This window comes from Eulemur rufifrons, chromosome 19 (genome assembly GCF_041146395.1).
Source record: "Eulemur rufifrons isolate Redbay chromosome 19, OSU_ERuf_1, whole genome shotgun sequence".
Classification (NCBI taxonomy): domain Eukaryota; kingdom Metazoa; phylum Chordata; class Mammalia; order Primates; family Lemuridae; genus Eulemur; species Eulemur rufifrons.
The window spans coordinates 47,936,137-47,951,884 of NC_091001.1; the positions used below are offsets into that span (position 1 = coordinate 47,936,137).

The window sequence follows — 15,748 nt, forward strand, 5'->3', positions numbered from 1 at the left end:
TCTGTTTTGGTTTGTAGGATGGCCAGCCATTGGCAGGATTGATTCAGGATCACATGGTTTCAGGTGCAAACATGACTACTCGGGGTTGCTTTTTCACCCGGGAACAATATATGGAGCTGGTGTACCGAGGACTCACGGACAAAGTGGGGCGTGTGAAACTCTTTCCTCCTGCCATCCTGAAACCCTTTCCACTGTGGACAGGAAAGCAGGTAATTGGGAGAAAACAGCATGTGTATATAACAAAGGGAAACAGGCCACTCATATAAAAGGTTTCATTTCCAGGAGAGCCCATGCCAAAGACAGAGAAATATCTAATCAAGCAATAGTCTAACTTTCCTCTCCCTTAGTGTGAGGTTCCTGAGTCTGGGTAGTATCTTAGGGAGTGTCTGCTAAGAGTAGGCTTATCATTTCTGTCCTTTGCTTCTAACTTAAACTTGGTGTCCTCACACCAAATATGGTGGTAATAAGCAGTGATGCCAGTAGTAGTAGTAATATTTGTTGGGAAGTACTGAGCACTTTGTTGAGTGCATTAGATACGTTATCTGATTTAACCCTCACAACTAACCCACAGTGCAGAGACCATTATTATCTACCTTTAGCAGATGATAAATTACATTCCCAAGGCTATAGGAGACAGAATTGGGATTCAAACTTAGGACTTTCCAACTCCCAAAGCTTCACACCATACTTCCAAATCATGTGGTGATCAAATAATGAAATACATTCAAGTCTGTGGACCTCGGGCTTGACTGGTTTCAATTGTTAAACCAACCTTGCATTCCTGGGATAAACCTTGCTTGGTCGTGATGTAGTACCCTTTTTATATATTATTGAATTCAATTTACTAAAATTTTATTTAGAATTTTTTTACATGTGTGTTCACGAGGGATATTGGTATGTGGTTTGCTTGTAATACCTTTGTCCGGTTTTGGTGTCAAGGTAATGCCGGCCTCATAGAATGAGATGGGAGGTTGTTCCTCTTTGGTTTTCTGTAAGAGTTTGTTAATACAGGATTGGTATTATCTCTTCCTTAAATGTTTGCTAGAATTCACCAGTGAAGCCATCTGGGCCTAGAGTTTCTTTGTGGGAAGGTTTTAGCTGAAATTTTTATCTCTTCAATTGGCATAGAGCTATGCAGGTTATCTATTTCTTCTTGAATCAGCTGTAGTAGTTTGTGTTTTTCAGTTTGCCTAGAGGTTTTTCAGTTTTATTGCTCTCAAAGAACCAGCTTTTGGTTTTATTGCCTTTATTGTTTTTCTGTTTTCTATTTCATTGATTTTACTCTGGTCTCTATTACTTCCTTTTTTCTATTTACTTGGGGTTTAATTTTCTCCTCTTTTTCTAGTTACTTAAGGTTGAAACTGAAGTCATTGATTTGACATACTTCTTTTTTTTTAACATGGGCATTTTATGTATAAATTTCCCCCTTAAATTCTGCTTAAGTGGCATCCCACAAATTATATGTTGTGTTTTCATTTTCATCCACTACAGAATACTTTCTAATTTCCTTTTTGATTTCTTTTGACCCATGAGTTATTTAGAAGTACATTACTTAGTTTCCAAATATTTAGAGATTTTCCAGATATCTTGGTTACTGATTTCTAATTTAATTCCACTGTGGCCAGAGACCATACCTTGAATTCTTTTAAAATCCTTTATACTAAATAAAATTAGAAAACAGGCACGGGTTTTGCTTCTGTCATGGGTGAGATTTTTTAGTACTTCTCGAAAGGTTGGTACAGGGTATGTTTTTGCAAATAGGTGAAAAGGGCAAGAGTGACTACACTGCACAAGAATTTGTTAATGGCTCTTTCTGGGTCTACAGAGAAAAACCATGTTTAGAATCAGGAAATAAGGAACTTAGCTTAGGAAGTTTATTTCTACTGCCCCAGAGAACGAAGTCTTAGGCTCTTTCTCCAGGACATTTGATACAGCCTCTTGAGTGCTTTTCTTTTGAAGGTCTCTCATCATTTGTTGAAAGAGTATGCAAAGAAAGATGTGTCTCTCATTGCAAATTTCGAATGTGTAGCCCAATGAATGTTCATAAAGTGAATATACCTTTATAAACTGTCACCAGATTAGAAAGTAGAATACTACCAGTACCCCGAGAAGAATCTTCTGTGGCCCCTCCCTGTCCCCCCCCAAAGGTCATTACTAGCATGACTTCCAACATTATAGGTAAGTTTTGTCTTTTTTTGAACTTTATATAAATGGAATCATGCAGTAAATCATATCTTTGTGTGAGTTACCCATGTCATTGCATATAGCAGTAGTTTATTCACTTTCATTGCTTTAAAATATTATATGAACATGCTATCGTATATTTATCCATTTTATTATTTATGGACATTTGGGTTTTCTTTAGTTGTCTTCATTTGGCTATTACAAATAGGGCTACTGTGAACATTCTTGTATGTGTCTTTTGTTGCATTTCAGTGGGTAAATACCAAGGCATAGAATAGCTGGGTCATAAGATATATGTTCACCTTTAATAGATGGCTTAATAAACAGTTTTCCAAAATGCTTGTAGTAATATACACTTCCACTAGCAGGGCATGAGAGTTCTGGTTGCTCCTTGTCCTCAGCAGAACTTGGTATTATTACTGGGTTTTTTTCTTTCTTATCTATTTAGTTAATTTTAGCCATTCAAATGTGTAGTGGCATCTTACTGTTTAATTTGCATTTCCTTAATGACAAGAGAGGCTGAGTACCTGTTCATATGCTTATTTATTGACTAATTGAATATCATCTTTTATGATTTACCTGTTAAAGTCTTTTGTCTGGTTTCTATTATTATGTCATTTTCTTACTGATAGAGAAGAGATTTTTTAAAATATATTTTAGCGTAAGTCCATTGCCAGATACATGTATTGCAAATACCTTCTACTTGGTGGCTAACCTTCCCACTCTTTCATCTAATACCATTTTCTAATGATCAGAAGTTCTTACTTTAATGTAATACAATCCCCTAATCTTTGCTTTTTATGTCTAGTCATATATAGAACTGTTTGCTTTCTCTGAGGTCTTGAAGGTATTCCCCTTTGTTATTGCCTAGTAGCTTTATTGTTTATAACTTTCACTTTTAGGTCTGCTGTCTGCCTGGGGATGGTTTTTGTGCATGTGCATGAAGTGAGGTGGGGCCCAAGATGCATTTTTTCCCATACAGATAATCCAGTTGGTAGAACATCATTTGTTGAAAAGTCCATTTCTCCGCTGCTCTTTAGTACATCCTGTGTCATAAATCAAGTAGTTGTGGATCTGTTTCTGGACTGTATTCCGTTCCACTGGTCTGTTTGATTCCATTGCACCAATAGCACACTGTCTTAATTACTTCAGCTTTATAATAAATCTTGACTTCTGCTGGTAATAGCCTCCAGCTTTGTTCTTCAAGACTGTCTTGAATATCATTGGGCCTTTTATTTCCATATAAATTTAAAGTAAGCTTGTAAATTTCCACACAAAATAAAATGTCAACTAGCATTTTTTTTCTTTAATTCATACATATGACTACATTTAAATCTGCTAGGATTTTTTATTGGGATTGCATTGCGTCTGTAAGTCACTTTGGGAAGAATTGACATATTTGCATTATAGAGTCTTACAAATTATGAACGTAGTATGTCCTTCAATGAGGTAAAAGTTTTGTCCTTTTTTTTTGTTAGATTCATTCCTGGATATTGCTATTGTAGATGATATCGTTTATTAAAGTTTCCAATTGGTTTATTAAATTTACAGTTGGTATATAGAAATACAATTAATTTTGTATATTGTCCTTGTATTCAACAACCTTGCTGAATTCAGTTATGAGATCTCTGCCCTTCAAATTCCTTCTTACTACAGAAGTAATACAAGTTTATTGTTAAATAAAAATATAAAAATGTAAAAGGAAAAAGGGAAAAATTTTCTCCCTTCCCAGCCCTACTCTCCATGTGTACACATACCCGTATGGAAAATAAATAAGAATGGGATCACATGATACTGTCCTTGGGGCTGCTCAGGAGAACCAGGGACCATGACTAAATTTGACATTCACTTCTGAGCCTGTGTGTAAAACCACCTCTTTAACCATGACATCCTGGTACCGGAAGCGTGCACTTCCCTGAACGCCAGGCATATGTACCTCAGGTTTGGCTGGTCTGTAAGAGGGCTTACTTTGATGAGCCCCCAGGTCCTCCAAAGGGAATTCCATTATATCCTGCGGTCTGTATTTTTAATTTAGACCACCCTAAAATACTCCAAACATGGCAAGAAGTTCATTTAACTGTTTTCACGTGCTATGTTGACAGAAACTTTTTTGTAATTGCTTTGTGACTTATTTAGTTCACCTGATGTATTGGGGGGCTTCTTCTGTGTCTGTACATGTAGATGCACCTCATTCTGTTTAACTCCTCTTGTGTTGTATTCAATGATATGGATATGCTGTAGTCGATTTAACTGTCCTTCTGTTCATGGACGTTTACCTGGTCTTTACTATTCTAACCAGTGCTGTGTTGAGCGCTCATTTCTATCTATACTAGTATACTTGCATTGGTATATATTTTAAATAAATTCCTAGAAATATGATTGCTGGGTCAAAGGATATACACATTTCAAAACATTTTTAAAAATCCATTTAATTTTTAAAACATTTTTTAAAGCTTAGTATAAACTACAATTCACATAGATACTGTTAACCTTCACAGTTTAACAGAATGTTGCAGCTGTCTTTTTTGCCTAGCATAGTTTTTGACTAGAAAGTAAATTATACACTTCTAAAATGTTAGGGAAGAAAGGGACCTTAGTTTCTCTTATCTGACTCCTTTGTTTTTTTTTTTGTTTGTTTGTTTTGTTTTTGGTTTTTTTTTTGAGATATAATTCATATTCAGCATAAAATTTACCATTTTAAAGTATTTCAGTGGTTTTTAGTATATTCACTATGTTGTACAACCATTACCACTATCTAATTCCAGAACATTTTGATCACCCCAAAAAGAAACCATGCACCTGTTAACGGTCAATCTCAATTCTTCCTTCCTCTCCATCTTCTGGCAACTAGTTTCTTTCTCTATGAATTTGCTTTTTGGGCATTTCTTATAAATGATGTCAAACAATATATGACCTTTTGAGACTTGCTTTTTTTTTTTTTTTTTAATAGGATCTCATTCTGTTGCCTGGGCTAGAGTGCAGTAGTATCATCCTAGCCCACTGCAAACTCAAACTCCTGGGCTCAAGCAATCCTCCTGCCTCAGCCTCCTGAGTAGCTGGGACTACAGGAACATACCACCACTCCTGGCTAATTTTTCTGTTTTTTATAGATATGGGGTCTCACCCTTGTTCAGGCTAGTTTTGAACTCCTGGCCTCAAGTGCTCTTCCCACCTTGGTCTCCCAAAGTGTTAGAATTACAGGTGGGAGCCACTGTGCCCAGCCTGTTCCTTTTACTTAATATAATGTTTTCAAGGTCCATCCATGTTGTGGCATGTAATACTACTTCATTCCATTTTATGGCTGAATAATATTCCATTGTATTAATATACCACATTTTATTTATCCATTTGTCAGTTGATAAATGGATACTTTGGGTTGTTTCCACTTTGGGGATATTACAAATAAGCCTACGGTGAACATCTGGGTACCAGTTTTTGTGTGAACATGTGTTTTTAGTTTGCTTGGGTGTATAGCTAGGAGTGGAATTGCTGGGTCATATAGTAATTCTATGTCCAACTCTTTTGAGGAACTTTCAAACTGGTTTCCAAAGCAGCTGTGCCATTTTACTTTCCCATCGGCAATGAATGAGGGTTCCAATTCCTCCACATTCTCACCAACACTTATTTTTTGTTCTTTTTTTTTAATAGCCATCTCAGTGAATGTGAAACGGTATCTCATTTTGATTTTTATTTGCATGCCCTTAGTGATTAATGATATGGAGTATCTTTTCACATGCTTATTGGCTATTTGTAATATCTTCTTGGAGAAATGTCTGTGTAAGCTCTTTGCCCATTTGTTAATTGTCTTGTGTTTTTGTTGATAAGTTGTAAGAGTTGTTTATATATTCTGGCTGTTAGACCTGTATTGCATATATGATTTGTAAATATTTTCTCCCATTCTGTAGGAATTTTGAAGTCCAAGTCATCTGTTTATTTTTTTTGCTTGTACTTTTGGTATCATTTCTAAGAAATTGTTGCCTTATCCAAGGCCATGCAGATGTGTAGCTATGTTTCCATCTAAGAGTTTTATCGGTTTATCTCTTACATTTAGGTCTTTGATATATTTTGAGTTAATTTTTGTGTATGGTTTAAGGTAGGAATCTAAATTCATTTTTTAATATATAGATATGCAGTTATCTTGGCACCATTTGTTTACCAGACTACCTTTTCCCTATTGAATATTCTTAACTCCTTTGTCAAAAATCAGGTGTAGATATATAAGTTTTATTTTGGGCCTCTCATTTCTGTTCTATTGATCAATATGTCTGTCTTTATGCCAGTGTCACACTATCTTAATTTTTATAGATTTGTAGAATGTTTTAAAATCTGGAAATGTGAGTCCTCCAGCTTTTTTCTTTTCTAAGACTACTTTGGCTCTCTGGGGTCCCTTGCATTTCCATATGAATTTTAAGATCATCTTGATTGTTTCTGCAAAACTGGCATTTGGAATTTTATTAGAGATTGCATTGAATATGGAGATCAATTTGAGGAGTGTTGTCATCTTAACAGTATTAAATTTTTCAATCCATGATGTTTTTACATGTACAGGCATGCCTCAGAGATAATGCTCTTGCCATTGTCCCCCTGTCCTTGGCACAATGCGTCAGTTTCAGACCACTGCAATACAGCAAATAGCACAATAAAGCAAGTCACATGACTGAGCAGTAGATCTCAACAGTGGGCTAAAATATTCAGTAAACCATGCTGTAAACAAATGTGCTGTCATCCAGGCTTTATTGTTCCATTTATAGAGCAGAGTATTTTTAGCATAATTCATAAGGGCCCTAGGATTTTTAGAATGGTAAATGAGCACTGGCTTCAACTTTGTCAGTCACCAGCTGCATTAGCCCCTGACAAGAAAGTCAGCCAGTTCTTTGAAGATTTGAAGCACTATGTTGACTCATCTTTCACTGTAAAAGTCCTAGATGACATCCTCTTCCGATAAAAGGCTGTTTCATCTACATTGAAAATCTGTTATTTAGTGTAGCCACCTTGATTAATGATCTTTGCTAGATCTTCTGGAGAACTTGCTGCGGCTCCTACATCAGCACTTGCTGCTTCACCTTACTTTTATGTTACGGAGACTCTTTTTCAACCTCCTGAATCAACCTCTGCTAGCTTCTAACTTTTCTTCTGCAGCTTCCTCACCTCTCTCAGCCTTCATATTACAGAATTGAAGAGAGTTAGGCCTTGCTCTAGATTAGGCTTTGGCTTAAGGGAATGTTTTGACTGGTTTGATCTTCTATCCAAACCACTAAAACTTTCTCCCTATCAGCAATAAGGCAGTTTCACTTTCCTATCATTCTTATGTTCGTTGGAGTAGCACTTTTGATTTCCTTCAAGGACTCTTCCTTGCATTCACAACTTGACTGACTGGTGCAAGAGGCCAGCTCTCGGCCTGTGTCAGTTTCTGACATGCCTTCCTCACTAAGCTTAATCATTGCTAGCTTTTGATTTAAAGTGACAGATGTGCTACTCTTCCTTTCATTTAAACACTTAGAGGCCATTGCAGAGTTGTTAATTGGCCTAATTTCAGTATTCTTGTGTGTAAGAGAATAGGGAGGCCCAAGGAGAAGGAGAGAGATTAGAGAATGGCTGGTGGGTGAAGCAGAGTACACACAGCGTTTACTGATTAAGTTATAGGCACAATTTGTGGTGCCATAAAACAATTACAATAGTAACATCAAAGATCACTGGTCACAGATCATATGATAATGAGGAAGTAATATTATGAGAATTACCAGAATGTGACACAGAAACACAAAGTGAATCCATGCTATTGGAAAAGCGGCACTGTTAGACTTTCTCGAAGCAGGGATGTCACAAATCTTTTTTTTTTTTTTTTTTTTTTTTGAGACAGAGTCTCACTTTGTTGCCCAGGCTAGAGTGAGTGCCGTGGCGTCAGCCTAGCTCACAGCAACCTCAAACTCCTGGGCTCAAGCGATCCTCCTGCCTCAGCCTCCCGAGTAGCTGGGACTACAGGCATGTGCCACTATGCCCGGCTAATTTTTCTATATATATATTTTTAGTTGTCCATATAATTTTTTTCTATTTTTAGTAGAGACGGGGTCTCGCTCTTGCTCAGGCTGGTCTCGAACTCCTGACCTTGAGCAATCCACCCGCCTCGGCCTCCCAGAGTGCTAGGATTACAGGCGTGAGCCACCGCGCCCGGCCACAAATCTTAAATTTTAAAAAAACATAGTATGTTTGAAGTACAATAAAGCAAAGTACAATAAAATGAGGTGTGCCAGTATAGATCTTCTTTAATTTCTTTCAGTGGTGTGTTACAGTTTTTAGTGTACAAGTTTTATACTTCTTTGGCTAATTTATCCCTGAGTATTTTTTTTTTTTATGCTACTGTAAATGGGACTTTTTTCTTAATTTCATTTTCAGATTGTTCATTGCTAGGGTGTATAACTGCAGTTGATTTTTGTATTGAGTTTATATCCTTCAGCTTTGCAGATGTCATTTACTAGCTCTAATAATTTTTTTGTTGATTCTTAAAGATTTTCTCTACATAACATCATGTCATCTGCAAATAAAGGTAGTTTTACTTCTTCTTCTCCAATCTAGATATCTTTTCCTGCCTAATTGCCCTGGCTAGAACCTCTAGCACCTTGTTGAATGTGAGTGGCAAGAGTAGACATCCTTGTCTTGGTCCTCATTGGAGGCAGAAAGCATCCAGTCTTCTATCATTGAGTATGTTGGCTGTAGGTTTTTCATGCTTGTCTCCTCTTTGTTAGAATGGTGACGTTTCTTTCTTGTCCTGGTCTGTTGAATATTTTTATCATGAAAGGGTGTCAAAGTTTGTCATTTGCTTTTCTGTCCCCTTGATTTTGTAGGTGAGGTGGCAGATCATATTTCCCTGTCCTTGGATGGTTGGATATATGTGTCTCTTACCTTTCACCCCGATTTCCGGTCTTGACCGTGCCCAGCCTGGTGGTCCCACTGTGTATGTGGCACCGTGGTTGAGGTGCAGCTTGTGGTAGGCATCCCAGGGAAGTGTCACCTCCTGCCTTTACTCCCTCTCCCCACTCGCCTTGCAGTGCTGGCCTTCTACAGAGCTGAGGCTGGAGAGTGTGGGAAGTGACCTTCCTGGTCATCTGCTGAGAAAAAAGGAAGCATTATTATTGTCTGTTTTCTTTATAGATGCTCTTGCTGTTGTACCCCTGTTCCTGGCACACATGCGTCAATAGGCAGCTGCTCTCATAACTGCCCCGCCTCTGTTGTACGCGTACAAAGATGCTACTTTGTCGGGCCTGGCACGGGTACAAAAGAGCTGTCGATGCCGCTTAGTCTCCGAGTGCCCTCCTGGTGCCTGTCGCACCGGCCTGTCTGCCCCTGCGCTGCTCTGTCTTTGGGGACGCACACATTTGGCCTTCCTGGAGCTGACCCGTGGTTATCCCCAAGTACAGCTGCCTCCCCTCGTGCTCTCTGCAGAGCAGCACTTGGGAAAGTGAGGGCTTCTCCTGCCTCCTGTCAGCAACGGCCTGTTGAGTGACCCTTCTGATGGACCCGACTGGGGCAGGGGGAGGACTCCCCAGCCTCTCAGTAGCTATAATTAATTCTGGTCAAATAAATTTATTTCTGGTATTTAGCTTTGTAAAAGCTGATTGTAGGGGGCCGTCAGGTTACCGAGCAGTCACCTAAACAGCATGTACTGTAACATGCCTCACTTATAGAAACTCTGCCGCACGGAAATGCCAGCCCCCAAGGTGATAGTGTTCAGAGGGGAGGTGATGAGGTCACGGAGGCATGGCCCTCTCGAGTGGGATTAGTGCCCTTATAAAAAGAGACCCCCCTCTTCAGAATGGTAAATGAGCATTGGAAAAACAAAAAAGAAAAAGAGACCCTCCAACCATGTGAGGACACGTGGAGGAGGCGCTGTCCATGAGCCAGAAAGTGGGGCCCTCACCTGACCAGGTCTGCCTTGATCTTGGAATTCCCAAGCCTTCAGAACTGTGAGAAGTAAATTTCCATTGTTCATAAGCTACATGGTTTATGGTATTTTGTGATGGCAGCCTGAATTGACTGAGTCCTGTGATCAAAGCCTGCCAAACAGCTTTCCTGCTCACTCAGACTAAAAGCTGCCTCTGCCTGGAACACGTGGTCCGCTCTCTGCACTGCTCCCTTCCTCGCCACCTCTCGCTGCGGCTGTCCCTCACCTCCTTGCTTAAATCCCAAACGCCCCTACCCCGCTCTACTCCAGGCCCTCCTTCCCTGCTTTACTTTCCTCCAAGGCATGGCTCCCCCTTGAGAACGAAGGCTCCATGGAGGGCAGAGACCATATTTTATTCAAGACTTTCTTCCCAGTGCCTGGCTTGTAGTAAGCACTCGATATATAACTGCCAGATGAATGAATGAATCTTGTCTGTATGTACAAATGAGCAACGCTGAGGCCAAGAGAGGATAAGAATGTGCCCCACAGCACACGAGCAGTCAGTGACGGAATAGACACTGGACACCCCATCCCCGAAGCTTCCCTCTGCCGCGGGGCGTCTCGGACCTCTGGTGTGAAGCTCCTCAGTGGGAAAGACCTTAATTCTTAGTCTTTGCATCCTTTCCTTGGCACCTCCCAGAAAGAGCTGTTCTGCAGGGAGGAAGTTATTGAATGTGTGTGGTAATTGTCATCTATTAATAGTTCGAGGGGGCCTGACATGAATGAAGGATGCCTCTGAGGGGCATTCTTTGACCTCTGTGAAACTCTTTGTTTTTGTTTTTTTTTACTATATACTCAGATAATTTTTTTACTATGACCCAAAGCAGTTTACTGTTTTTCTTCTCCTTCCTTTGGTCTAGTCAGGAATTTAATTCAAGTCCTGGGAATTTTTTTTTTTTTTTTTTTTTTGGAGACAGGGTCTCACTCTGTTGCCTGGGCTTGAGGACAGTAGTGTCATCATAGCTCACTGCAACCTCAAATTCTTGGGCTCGGATGATCCTCTTGCCTCAGCCTCCCGAGTAGCTTGGACTACAGGTGTGCGCCACCACACCCAGCTAGTTTTTCTATATTTTTGTAGAGACATGGTCTCGCTATGTTGCCCAGGCTAGTCTCCAACTCCTGGCCTCAAGCAATCCTCCCACCTCAGCCTCCCAGGGTGCTAGGATTATAGGCCTGAGCCACTGTGCCCGGCCAAGAAGTTTTAGGAAGTAAATATCTCAGTGAAATTCTTATTGGTGTATAAGTAAAAACTGAGATTAACTTGTGCTATAGAGGTGGACCTATCTGTTTTTCTTCCTCTGGGATCATCAGAAATGGCCTTTGTAGGAGCAGGAGGTCCTAAAAGGAAAGTTCTCGGCTTTTCTTCCTGCCATCAGTTTGTTCTCTTTTTCTTTGCAGGTTGTGTCAACGCTGCTCATAAACATAATCCCAGAGGACCACATCCCACTGAATTTATCTGGAAAGGCGAAAATCAGCGGGAAAGCCTGGGTGAAGGAAAATCCTCGACCTGTTCCCGGCTTTAACCCTGACTCAATGTGCGAGTCCCAGGTATGCCTGCCCAGCTGTGTGGGTTGGAGAGTTCTAGTCCCTGGGTTAGACAAATTGATTTAAAACAGTCAGAGAAATGGAGGCACACTCCCAGAAGCAGGTGCTGTGCCTCAAAAGAGGAGATATCCTGCTCAAATTGGTGTCAGCTTTTGGTTTTAGAAAGGGTCGGGGTCAATCTCTAGCATTTGACCCTCAGTGTAAAACTCACAACTGATTTGGGAAGGGCTCTCCAGCAGAAGCCTGGAGTTGATTCTGCAAAGCTTGAAAATACAGAGCTCATGTTTTCCCTCAAGACCAATGAATGGCTCGAGATAATCAAATTGCCATGAGGTTCTACACCTCCACCTCTGAGCCTTAAGAGGGCAGGCCCGGGGCAGTCAAACCCAGTGCTGTGCAGCTGCAGAGCAGTCCACACTGAAGGTTTCCACGGCCTCTGGGAGTTCCCGGTGGAGCAGTAGCCCCAGGTCCCCGCCCCCCCCGCCCCTGGCTTGCACCAATGCTTTGCAACAGGGTCTACCAGACCGAAGCTGCCACTTTTCTTTCCCTTAATGCGTGCTACATTATGCAACTAGAAATCCGTTTCTTTTAATTAGTTTCTAATGCTTTAACCCAACTTTGTGGAAGTACAAATTCAGGCCTTAGGGGATGTTAGAAAGGTTTTGTTTTTCTTACTCCCAATGTGCAAGAGAGGGAATATCTAGGCCAAGGTCATAGTTACAAACTTGAAGCTCTAGATGTTCTCATTTCCAGTCACAAGGGTACTTGACCTTGAATCATTGTGGGTACATGTGGGGAGCAGGGGGGGACATACAAACACACTGAAGAGTGTATGTGTGCGCGTGTATGTGGTATATAGTGTGTAGTCTCTGAAAAAGAAATTAACTGCATGTGCTCACCTCTTTTATTTAGAAATATACATATATAATATTAGTTTCGTGTATGCCCTTCTTCTTCCCATGAAGGGTTGGAGGCAGTCACAGCAGAGGGACATGCACAATGTGGGTAACGCACATGGAGTAGGGGAGGGCGGTGGCTTCCACAGGAGGCATCACTTGCCACCTGGCATCAGTGGCCTTTCCCTCCGCAGGTCATCATCAGGGAAGGGGAGCTGCTCTGCGGGGTGCTGGACAAGGCGCACTACGGGAGCTCCGCCTACGGCCTGGTCCACTGCTGCTACGAGATCTACGGTGGTGAGACCAGTGGCAGGGTTCTCACCTGCCTGGCCCGCCTCTTCACCGCCTACCTGCAGCTCTACAGAGGCTTCACCTTGGGTGAGTGCTGGGCTCTCCTGGAGCTGTGGCCTGGCGCCTTCTCTTGTAGCCAGCACGGCTGCCCGGCTGTCCCCCCAGCTCTACTGTCCGGGGGAGCAGCTAGGCTCCTTCTACAAAGGCGTCCTCATCTGGCTGTCCCTGCCCCACAGCCAGTGTTTCTTCCCCCTCCACAGCGCAAGCGATCCCTGCTGTCCCCATTTCCATTCTGTCTCTTTATGGTTTTCTATCCCTTAGGATGATTTCTTATACTCATACACACTCCTATTCTCTCCTGCAAGTGCCCTTCCAGAATTCTCTGGGCCCTCCCCGCTCCACAAAGGGGCTTCCTGTTCTTAGAACTGCCTGCACCTTCCCAACACAGTAGGGGACATCAGCGCTCTGGGAAACTCTGTGCTGGGGCAAACCTGTCAGGGCCATTCTAAGACAGGAAGAGGAGCTGCCTGGTTTGCACCTTGGAAACAAGAGCACACTGTTTTAGGAACGTGGCTTTGATAAAGAAAGCAAGTGTGCTGTTTCTCTCCGGGCACTGGGTGGGCTTGACATCAGAAGCACTGCCCAAGCGTTCAGCCTCGGGCCGAGCTGATTGAGAATGCTGCACCTCTGCGTGTGCAGAGCCACGTTCAAGCCCTTCTGCACTGTTGCTGTGAGGGTGCAGCGAGATGCCGTGTGTCAAGCACGCACCACCGTGCACACAGGTATCGTGTAGTTGATGAAACCACTGCTGGTGGAAGTGAGGGCTCTCTGCTTCATGGACTTGCATGCGGACATGGTGGGAATCCCGAGCTTGAGGCCTGCATTACACCTTTCATTTTTTTTAATTGCATGGCATATTTAATTGTGTAAAAGTTAAAAAAAAAATACAGACATGAAGATAATCACACAGCATCCAGTTGCCAGAGAATAACTAATATCAACTTCATGTTTTTCTTTCTGGACTTTCTTGGTGCAAATACATTTGAAAAAAATGGGACCCTATACTACATACTGTGTTATAGTCTACTTCTCCACCTGCCTACCCAATTTCTAAATGTATTTATAAATGCCTTTTGGGGTCAGATGATATAAATCTATGTCTTCATGTCCAGTGGCTACAGATTATTCCATTTGTATAGATGTATCATAGTTTATTAAACAGTTCCTATAATTAAACATTTAGGCTGTTTCCAGGTTTTCACATTATTGCTGGGATGAGCACCCTTGAACAAACATCTTGGCTTATATATATGTCCAATTATTTTACCAGGATGAGGATTATAAGTTATTAGTCTATTGGGGGCCTGAAACTTACCTGCCCCTATCCTGATTCCTCTAATGGGCCCGAACCACTGATGGAGGCATCTGTTTCCAGGATCACCCACTTCCAGTTGGGAACCAGACTAGGGTCCCTTCCAGGGTAACTGAAGATAGTGAAACATGACGACTAAGAACCTCACACTTGTAAAATGTAAATTTCAATTTCAAACAGTGACCTAGAATAAGCACAAGGATTTCTGCTAACTAGGAAAAGTCCCTAGTGCTTTAAAACATAGAGGAAGATCCCACACCTCGCTCATGATGAGAACCAAACTTAACAAACAAGCCACCCTCGCAGCTCTGCTTAGCACGTGATACAAAGAGCATGGCCCCCTGAGTACTAAGGTGATCCAGAGGCAACGAGGGAAGCAAGGCCAGGCGGGGAGTAGGGCTCTGAGGGAGGGCAGGCTGGAGAGGCTGACCTCACTCTAGCCTTCTCAGCTGGATGGGTCAGTGAAGGGGACAGCAAGAGAGCCTGGCGCAGGCCCACATACCCACCTCATTTGGCCCACTGATGGGCCCACTTTGTGGCTTGCTCACAAAGGGAGTATTTCTTTCCTCTTCCACTCACGTGTGTTCTTGAGAAGCCCTCAGGTTTCCAGGATATTGTATTGGGAATTCCAGATATTTTAGCCCCAGTTTTTGAACAATACAACCATTATTTTTCTTCTCACTCAACTCTTGGCTAAGGGACTTTTGAGTCCAGATATAGGCATAAACTAGCTGATTGAGAGTTGAAAGTGGAAAGACATGCTCATCCCCAAGGCCAGGAAGTCTTCAATTCTTTGAGCCAGAAGGACGGGCCTAACTGAAGCGAGCCAGGCTTTCATCCTCCTGAGGCAGAGCTGCGGAACCTGCAGCGGTGGTCCCTGTCACCCAGGCTCGAGCGTGTCTGTGTGTGTGCCTGCACTCTCACAGCTATTTAGAGTGGACCCTGTGATGTGTGGCTTCTGGGAGCCCAAACTGGGATGTTCTTTCTCTTTCTCCCTTCTTTCCCTAAACTGAGCTTTTCATTCAAAACCTCTTCTTCACCTCCAGCCCCTCATCCAACACATATTTATTGAGTGGAGGCAGTATAGTTGGTGGCTAAGAGCACAGGTTTGTGACTCAGGCCTAGGTTTACTTTCTACCGCTGTAACCAGGAGCGAGTAGCTCAACTTTGAGCCTTAGTTTTTTCATTTGTAAAATGAGAATTATAAGGTTTGGGCTCTGGTAATTACTTAGGAAATAATAGCAATCTGTTAATAGTGATGTTAATATCATCATTACACAGGTGCTTCAAAGATCAGGCTCTGCGTCCTGACCTTGTCAAGTTTACAGTCTGGTGAGAAGTCAGGCCCGGTCCCCTCGAACTTGTCTGTTTCACTTCACAGGCGTGGAGGACATTTTGGTGAAGCCAAAGGCAGATGCCAAGAGACAGGAGATCATTGAAGAATCCACCCACTGTGGGTCCCGGGTAAGGAGGGGCTACAAGGCCATGGCCTGCTGTCAGGTGTCCACCAGATCGAAACCC

General features: G+C 42.0%; 1 protein-coding gene across 1 annotated transcript in view; it reads left to right on the forward strand.

The window, feature by feature from the left end:
- POLR1A (RNA polymerase I subunit A) overlaps positions 1-15,748 on the forward strand; it is a 75,850-nt gene that overhangs the window by 38,673 nt on the left and 21,429 nt on the right. Inside the window, exons 14-17 of the mRNA XM_069493822.1 lie at positions 18-209; positions 11,522-11,671; positions 12,759-12,942; positions 15,609-15,691. Of these exons, the coding sequence (XP_069349923.1) occupies positions 18-209; positions 11,522-11,671; positions 12,759-12,942; positions 15,609-15,691 (609 nt within the window). The remainder of the gene's footprint in view (positions 1-17; positions 210-11,521; positions 11,672-12,758; positions 12,943-15,608; positions 15,692-15,748) is intronic.